The following is a 10,000-nucleotide window of genomic DNA, read 5'->3' on the forward strand; positions in this document are numbered from 1 at the left end:
CTGTTAAAATTAAAACACAGGTGACAAATTGTGTCATTCTTTCAAAAATCATGTTTTAATACCTGTATTAATATCATTGTATTTAATTAAGAAGTACGTTCTACTGTGCAATAGTAATATATGTCACAATTTCTTAAAGTTAGACCGAACTTTTATTTTGGCAGGTTTTAGTGAAGAGATTTACATAGCAGTCTTTTTGCCATTCAGTTGAGTGTACAGCCATAGTTTTTGATTTATTCATCAATGTTTTATGCCAAATTCTGTTTAAATTACTGGATTCTGCCCTATATAGTTTATTATTATTATTATTATTCAGTAGACTTAACCTCATGGTATTTATGCAGAGACAATAGTTACTTTTTCACTTGGATATTGAGTTCTCATTAGTGCACACACTAACACAAGCGCACTACTGAGTGAAATCCAGAAACTCATGCAGTTATAACAGCTGCAGTCATAATCTACATCAATATGAGTCACACAGAGGGCCGCTTGACATTTTTAGCCCCGGCGGGTGCCCACTGCGACGTGACGTGATCCTCTTCAGTCTGAATTAGTTTGTTAGTTAGTGCTTAGGTTTGAAATGGCATCTTTTGGATTACAAGCTCAGGTATTTACCTGCTAATTTGCCACAAGCTTGTGTGTGTCAGAACACAAACACAGCTGAGCAAAGCAGACTCAACACAGCCAGCACATCTGTGCCAGGCGTTATGAGCCTTGTTTGCTGTAATATATATTTTACAGACCTAAAATGTTTGTGCAGTAGTTTAATTATGCATCAAAAATCAAAAGCATGAGTGTAAACCGTTTAATATTCAGATATTGTCTTTTATAGGTTCCTTTTTAGACACTAAATCTTGGTATGATGCATGAAGATGTGAGATGTTACCCCATCGTTGCGGTAACAAATCAATTCCTACATTGTTTTTCTCTTCTAAACTTTTTCTAAACATCTTATGGTTCTTGTTGAACCCCTCGCTGTGGCACATTGGCATCAGCGCTTTATTTAACCTCTCTGAAAACCTCTTTCTCAGGAGTGAGAGGACTGATTATTCCTCCTTACCCAGCGTCCCCCGCATGGTTCTTGCTGTGACGGTTTCTTAGCCCTCTTGAGAAGTTTTGTTTTGCCTTACCCAGAATTCCCGGTGACTTCAAAGCCTCTGTGATTGTTTCGTGCTCTGTGGCGGCCCATTGTGCTGGCTTTGCATATTAATGAGGATCTTCTTTCTCTCGCTCACCAATGGCTCACGGTTGGGATGCTGGGAGCTTGAAAGCAGGACACCATGAGACCTGAAGAAACTCTCAAGAACTAGAACAATTAGAATTTCAGCATCAGTTTTTAGTGAGGTAAGCTTAAATGCTTTAGAGTGGTTTTAGGGAAGACAGGCAAAAACACTGTTTTCATACACTGGTCAGTATTAAGATTTGGGGTTATTTGTCTTTTTGTATTGTTATGTTTCAGAGTAGTGGAAAGAAAACATCCAAAATACACTTAAGTGTATATATTATTTCACTTGATCTATTTGCATTTGGAGATGTCTGTTACAACATGTATCTTTTAAGGGTCGTTTTCTCAAATAAGTTTTTTTCAGCACCACCGACTTGCACCAAAATTTGCAGTTTTATTCCTTTCTATACTCTAAATATTTTTACTGAGGGGTTTGTTCATATATCACTTGCATGTCTTTTTTTTGCATCTATTTTTGCATCTATATATTCCAAATACAATGCAATCTTTAAAGGCCATTTTATGAAAATGAGTTTGTTTCTCCACTTCAGCAGCACTTGCATATACCAAACTTAGCAGTATTATCCATATCTATCTTCTAAAGGATTTTACTGAGGGGTTTGTTGATATAATTTCCCTGATTTTATTATTGCACTCTATTTGCTTTTGTAGATTTAAGTAACAATATGTATCTGTAAAGGCCACTTTCTCAAAAAAATGTTTTTTATCCACTTCAGCAGCACTTACATTCACCAAAACTTAGAGTTTTATTCTTTTATATATTCTGAAGGATTTTACTGTAAGGTTTGTTGACAAATCGTTCACCTGAGTTTATCCCATGATTTATTTGCATCCATAGATTTAATTTACAACACTTATTTTTAAAGACCCTTTTCTAAACAAGAGTTTCCTTCTTCACTTCAGCTGAACTTACATACACCAAAATTATTAGAAAAATTAAAAATTAATTTTACTTGAATTAAAATGAGACCAGTCACCACAGATTAGCATCACGCAAAGGACGGGTTTGGAAAAATTAATCAATGAGCGAATCGTTTGGGAGTCGTTGAGCAAGTAAGGTAATTTTAAATAAATGCATACTATAAGACAATGAAAGTGTTTTTTGACCTTGCATGCATGTTATTGGGGACTCCCAAAACCAAAATATGAACCTTTTATAACCCATAATAGGGGCACTATGTGTGCAAAATAGTTAGTAATTAGTTTAAACCTCTAAATAAGTCAGGATACAGGATAATCAAATGTTTTTAATGTTGTGTCTGAGATGGCTGTTGTAAGTGCAGTTCAGGAGGTGTTGAGAGTTGAAGGATGGTCCGGAGATGCCGATGGTCTGATGGCAATCCGATGGGGTTTCCACCTGCATGCAGCTGTTGGCTCGTAGGAAGTGGAATGTCTTTCCCAGATTCCGTGACCGAACTCTCAACGACCGCTCAAGACAGAGAAAAAAGAAGCACGGCGGCAAATCCCCTGTTGAAATTTCACAGTGGCAGGGGTCAGAGTCGCTGTCAGGCCAAACATCGCTCACGATCGCATTCCTTCAGCCGCTATTGTAATTCGAGAGTCCGTGCCATCACGACCACTTGTGCCCGCTTCCTTTGTTCCTCACTTGAGTCGTGAATTTTGCGGTTGTCTCACAGATTTTCCAGCTACATGTGAGAGACAAAGTCGTCTGGCCGTAAATCCACACAGACGCAGAACCTCTTGCCTTTTCTCATGTCTGTGAGGGAATGCTAACTGCAGCTTTTGTGTCTCTTGCCCAAGGGTTTGTTGGTTGATTATAGTTCCAATAATAATAAAACCATTTAAATGGATAGTTTACCCAAAAATAATGATTTTTTTTACCTTCGCGCCATTCCAAATCTGTTTGACTCTGTATTTTGTTAAGCACAAAAGGAGACGTTTAACAGAACTTTCACACTATTTTATTTTAAGTAATGAAAGCAGGCCAAGCACAAGGGAGCTTAGAAACAATCCGTATAACTTGTGTGCTTTATTTCAAGTCTTCTAACGCATATGAAGCCATTTAAATGTGCTGCATCGACACATCTGTGCTGCCTTTGTATACATGTACATTACCAATCAAAACGTTTTTTATACTGCACAGATGCATTCAATTGATCAAAAGTAACAGTAAAGCCATTTATAATGCTACAAAAGATCTATCTTTCAAATAAATGCTGTGTTCTATTCATCTTTGAATCCTGACAAAAAATAAAATGCATCACGGTTTCCACAAAAATATTGCACAGCACGACTGTTTTCAAAATTGATGATAATCTTCATGTTTCTTGAGCAGTAAATCATCATATTAGACTGATTTCTGAAGATCATGTGACACTGAAGACTGGAGGAATGATGCTGAAAATACAGCGGAGCATCACAGAAATAAATTATATTTTACTCTATATTCATAATTGAATACAGATATTTTTAATTGTCAATTAATCAAACAAATTCAGCATTGACGAGCAGCATACGTCTTTCACAAATGTAAAAAAAAATTACTGACCCCAAACATAGTGTCAGAAACGGCCACCTACTATATAAAATGTAACCGTATTTCACTATTTTTAGTGTATTTTTGATTAAATAAATTCAGCCTCTGTCAGCAGACGTATTTTTCCAAAGCAACTTACAACTGAGAAACAACAAAAGCAGTACAGGATAGAAAAAGAGGCGAAACCTCTAAAAACAAAGCAATGTTTCATACTTTTATGGTGCTTTTTGTCATTTTTGGTGCTCAACAGCATTTCACTGAATGAAAAAGAACATCCTGGTCAGTTTTCGCTTTCAAGTTCCAAACATGTAAGAGTCAAAACAAAATAACAGTACTTTAATTTTTGAGGGAAGTTATTTAAAGTGTATTTTAGGTTGCTATTCACCTGAAAGACTTGTTTTCAAAAGTGCATAACTTTTGATAAATTTTAGTTTGTTGAAGCTTCCGAAATCATTTTTGGAGCTTGAATGGTGACAAGATTCCAGGTTCTTGCTTCGCTCTCCTCTACAGTGATTTTACCGTCAGGAAGAAATGATCCTCGTGTTTCTGGCGGTGGAATCAAAGCGTGCATCCCCTGGCATTGCCCCGGACGGCCCATTTCTCAACAGCGGGCCTCACGCTGGGCGTTTGATGGAGCTCGCAGCCAGTGTGTGAGCGGGCCTGACCTACTCACAGCTTCCCGAGAGCTCGCCCCGATCGCATGTAATCACCGCAAACCAGCTCTGACAGCACCAATGCTGCGGTCACATCACTGCCGCCCCACTGAACTCCCAGCAGCCCACACTGTTGTTCCTGCTCTCACTTTCTCTTTGTGTTTAGCCCATCCACACACACACACACACACACACACCTTCACAGCGTCACGGCTGGAGAAAGAGGAAAGTGTGGAGCGTCGGAGGGAATGTGGAGCAATTGATCTCCTCTTTGAGTTGAGATTAGGGTTACACTCATCAATGAAATCTGATTTTAACATTGTTTCTGACAAGCTGTTATATGGTTGCTGGGACATTATGCATTATTCTGAATGAAACCCATTCCAATTTTTTTTGTGCATTTAATTATCTTTTTTTTTAATGACGTTAGATCGTCTAACACTCATTCTGCTCATTTCTCATTTGAATCTCTGTGCTCTTGATGTAATCTCAGTAATGGCACTAACTCGCTCCTAATCGGCTTTAGTTGTGTGTGTCTGTGAGTGTTTGGGTGAGATTAGGGCGATGGGGGCGTGTGGTGGCCCGAGGTGAGTCCCACCATCACCTGACGTGTGAATGCCTTTTATCATGCGCTCTTTCTGCTCTTGTGTGTTTTTACTGCTGCTTTGTGTTCTTTATCCCACCCATAATGAGCTGTCAGTCAGCCTCTGGCACCCTACGAGAGAAGAGAGGAAGTGCTTAATCGACCCGCCAGGAACTAGTTCTTACAGCACTTTGAGTGAGAATACATGGGGTGTCATTTGCTTTCATGTTTTTGATGTCGCTCTACAGCTACATGGAGATTTTCTTCCCACATAAACTGTTATGTTATTTTTAGTTGCAGTTTAAAATGTTGTCAAACAGAAGTAAATCATCACTAGTATCAGAGCTCATAATGATGCAATCAAAACTAGAAGCACTGTAAGTTCAGAATTTAAGAAAACATAATAGCGACTGCCTAGAAACTGGTTAAAAAACTGGTTTATACACTTAAAAGTACACCTTGGCTGCTGCATCGCAACATAGTATCAACAGTTGCATCCTAAATCGCAAACTTATTCTTACGTGTCACTGTAAATCACCAAAAAAATGTGCATTAAATACCCAAATGATGCACTTAAATAAGTGTGAAATGTTGGACACTTGATGCACAAAATGCATTATAACATAACAATCTTATGTAATTCATGCATTAGATGGATGAGGACCCTAGTAACACCCCAGCAATCACAACACCTTGTTTTTCATGAGCAAACACCTGATTATGTTTATGAAACATTCCAGTTTAAGCCATTATAGTTGGTTTGTATTTGTGACCGGTTTAGCCGTTTGTTTTGCACAAGCAAGGACCACTCACATTTACTTTATGACATGAAAAACACTATATAAATCAGCTCAAACTTAATTTAAACTACTATTACCTTTTTCTCCACTCACTTCTGGTTCTCAACAAGTTGTAAGTCTATTCCTGCAAAGCACAGCATTATTTCTTTTGCGAATTCTCGACGAATCCCAACCAGTGAAATGCAATCGCACTGATTAACATTTGCAAAGCTCTTCAAAAGTGTGCAATCTCCTTATAAAGTACATAATTGCCAGATATGTCTTGGCGACATGCATGCATACACACATTAGTAATATGCATTGCTATAAATGTCATTTGGACAACTTTAAAGGCTATTTTCTCAATATTTAGGAATTTGTTTTATTTGAATTTTTTTTTGCTCCCTCAGATTCCAGATTGTAGTTGTATCTTGGCCAAATATTATCCGATCCTAACAAACCATGCATCAATGGAAAGCGTATTTATTCCACTTCCCATAAACTGCCCCTCATGACCGGTTCTGTGCTCTAGGGTCACATCGGACCCCTCTAAAGCACTGTTGTTGGTTTGTGAGTGGTCACATGACTCTGAGTTCACAGACGGCCCACCGAGCGCTGGAGGCTGTTTTTGGGGGCCACTGGCCTCCTTTCAGTGGACGGCCCTCCCCTGTGCGTGAGGAGGGTCCGCTGGGGTCCCGGCTGAGCCGCGGAGATCAACTGCTGCTTTTATTGTCTCTCCACAAGGTGTCCAGAGTGAAGGGGCCGTCCCAATCGCAGCGAGTAAGAGAGTAACACCCTGTTTCTCTGTGTCCGTCAGTGTGAGTAACTGTGGAGCGAGCGGCGTGTGTGTGTGTCCATGCTCGAGTCTCAGGGATGGAGCTACAGGTTCAGACCCGCTGGACGTCGCTGCTGTTTCTGCTGGGTTCGCTATCGTCCGCTCAGGGTGAGTATCAGCATCTGCTGTTGTGTGCATGTTCAGTTCTGATGGCAGGGTTTAACTGGTGTCTGTTTGTGTCTGATCCCCCCCGACGCTGAACGTCATGTTTAGAATATTTTCTCGGACGGGCGCCAGATGCATTTGCCAAATATGCACGGGGGAGAAGTATAAAATACATTCTGTTTAAAATATGCACGGGTCGTTGACGCACAACTTGACCGTGGAGTTAGTTTTCAATCATGCCCAAGGTTTTACAGTAGGTTGCCGTTTACATGCGTGTGGGTATTTTAGGCGACTGGAAAGTTTCTAATCTCTTGTTAAAGGCTGCTGCAGTGACAAATGAACTTTAAAGAATTAATGGCATTACTATGATGAAGTATCATGAATGAGAATCAGAAAAATGTTGATTTGGGTAATAGTTTTAGGGAGTTTGTCACCCTCAAGTGATGCCAATTTCATGTATTGTGAACGTTTCATGATAAGAATACATTTTTATCAACTTTTATTACAATTTTAAGATCATTTCAGCATTCACTTAAGCTCCTATTTAATATATGTATAGATTATTGATGCAAAATGTGTCAATTTAGTTTTTTCTGATTTATTTATTGATTTTTTTTTACAAATGCTGAGATTTGTAAATGTAAGGACAAGTGTGTTTTAGGTTACTGGAACCTATAATGTTACTGTTACATGTGACAAATGAACTATTAAAAGTGCAAATAAGTAGTCCGTCGATAAATATCATAATGAATCATAAATGAAAATAATAAAATGCTGTTTTAGTGAGGTTCTCACACTGCAAAACATCAACTTAATGCTTTTGCATTCATAAACTTTAGCTCATATTTAATATGCATGGGTACAGTTGCTGAAAAATGTGTCCGTGGAGTTTATTTATTAATGAGAACAAAGATTTAGTTCTAAAATGCTGTTTTATGTAATAGTTCAGTCTCGTTGCAGGACATGTCACTTGATGTAGAATAAACTAGACGTAATTCAACATCTGAATGCTGCTGTTCTAGTGCATGTGTCTGAATCATGTTGCTGTAAGATGCTTACGGAGAGGCTAGTTGTGCTTTAACATGTACGAGTGGAAAACCTGCGTGCATCAGAGTCTGACGTCTGTCGGGTGTTTGCTGGTCGGTCTTTGAGGGATCTACTGTCAGACACTTGTTAAACACACAGTTGGGCGTCAGGCTGTAAAATCAATTCCACTCTCAGCCCACACACACACACACACAGATGAACAAACACCCGCACATGCGCTCGCCCTCACCTAAAATAATTGAAACCCCTGTGTGTCACACTGAGGGTCAGAAATATCCCTCAGCTGGTGCACGCTCGCATGGATTTACTGTTTCAGCTGCCTTCATGTGCATTTGTCTGTATTGATCATGACTTCCTTACTTTTATACTGCAATCTTTAATTAAAATATAAAAACAGTCCGTTTCACCTGCTGCTCTTCAGACCAGGAAGTGTTCACATTTCTGTTTCTAAACAGCTCCGTGTCAGTGCTAGATGATTCAGCCGTTGTTGTGGCTCACGTCTTTGTGTTTAAGAGTCGTCTGCGGCTGTGCATTCCTGATTGTTTCTGTGAATGGTGTGGAGAAACAGCGTTCGTGTTGAAAGTCTCTCATGCTCGGCGAGTGATAAGAGGCAGAGCTGGTGCCTTCAGTGTTTTATGGCTCTGTGAAGGTCAGCGTGGAGATACACAGACTCCAACACATCTGTGCTCATGAGAGACCTTCATCTCATCTGATAACTGTCTGAGAGTGTTCTTGAAGAAAGGAGAATCATGCAACTTCGATGATAACACCAGTTTTACTGCATGCTCAATATTTATTGTGCATGATAGTGATTAAAAGACATTTTTGTCTTTAATGTCAAATTAAAATGTAAGAGTGAATTTCATTTCAGCTCATATTTAATACATGCATGGGTAGTTAATGCAAAATGTGTCTGTTTTTTAACCAAAACCAAGATTTGAAGTTAAAATGTTCATGCATGTGTAATGAAAAGCGTATTTTAGGTCACTGGAAAGTTTCTAATCACACTTTAAATGCTCCTTCGGTTACAAAAGAACTAAGTGCAAATAAGTAGTTTGTCAATTAATATAATGCATAAGCATTAATAATAATTATAAAATGCTGTGGATGATTCATATCAAAATTACTTATTTTGTTTGTTATTAAAATGGAAAAAAAAAAACTTTTAGAGTCTATACCAGGATATATTTAATAAATGCATGGGTAGTCGCTGCAAAATGTGTTCATGGAGCTTGTTTTTTTTTAAGCAACATTAAGATTTAGGTTAAAATATTCATGCATGTGTAAAGAAGAGTATATTTTAGATAACTGGACGGTTATAAATTCTACTTATAAATGAACTTATAAAAGTACAAATAAGTAATCAGTCTATTAATATGATGAATAATCATGAATAATTATTATAAAAGAATCTGAGAAATGCATTGGCTGAAGTAGTTTAAGGGACTTTGTCATAGTACAACATATGTCAGCTTAATGCTGATTCTGAATAATTATATTATGGATGATTCATATTAAAAGGTTTAAATTTAGTTAAAATTAAAAAATTATATTAAGAAAAATATTTAAAGTGAAGGATGCATGTCAGTGTGTCTATGGAGATTTTAGGTTAACATGTACATGCTTTTGTAAGGAAAAGTATATTTAAGATAACTAGAAATCACCGTTTATATGCAATAAATGTCAACTTCATGTTCAATATTTACTGTGGAAGATGCATTTAGATATTTTGTCTTCATAAACCTAAAAAAACAATACTTTTTCAATTAACTATTAATAAAATATTTAAAAAAAGAGCATTTTCAGCTCATATTTAATACATGCATGGGTAGTTTAGAATATGCATGGAGAAAGTTCATCAACACCAAGAGTTTAAGTTCAAACACACATGATGCATGCATGCATTAGTAATTACTGTGATGAATAACAATCCTAAAAGAATGAGGAACAATGCTGTTTAACAGTTCAGTTCCAGTGCATTTGTTTCAATGGTAAAGACGTTTTCGGAGCAGGTGCTGCTGATCTCAGATGAAAGCATGAGTCAAGGACAGACTGGAGTGGGAGAGAAGTGGTGACCTTCAGCGCTCCTCCGCACATGATTCATGAGGAGTTCCTCCCGTCCTCGACGCTCCTCCAGCGCGTGGGCCGCTCTCTAGTTTCTCTGAAATTCCCACACGCTCGTCTGAAGTGAGGAGCAGACACAGAGAGAGAGAGGAGACTGAGACCGAGAGCTTGTTTTGAAGCCTAGTGTG

The 10,000-nt window shown here is 38.2% G+C and overlaps 1 protein-coding gene across 2 annotated transcripts in view; it reads left to right on the forward strand.

Moving 5' to 3' along the window:
* Positions 1 to 10,000, forward strand: part of LOC113110120 (bone morphogenetic protein receptor type-1B-like) — a 62,422-nt gene that overhangs the window by 37,611 nt on the left and 14,811 nt on the right. The window contains exon 3 of one of the 2 annotated variants that reach the window (XM_026274133.1): positions 6,579 to 6,704. The exons of the other annotated variant lie outside the window; for it this stretch is intronic. Coding sequence (XP_026129918.1) covers positions 6,635 to 6,704 — 70 coding nt within the window. The 5' untranslated portion in view covers positions 6,579 to 6,634. The remainder of the gene's footprint in view (positions 1 to 6,578; positions 6,705 to 10,000) is intronic. 2 annotated transcript variants of the gene reach the window in all.

This window comes from Carassius auratus, chromosome 10, assembly GCF_003368295.1.
Source record: "Carassius auratus strain Wakin chromosome 10, ASM336829v1, whole genome shotgun sequence".
Lineage (NCBI taxonomy): Eukaryota > Metazoa > Chordata > Actinopteri > Cypriniformes > Cyprinidae > Carassius > Carassius auratus.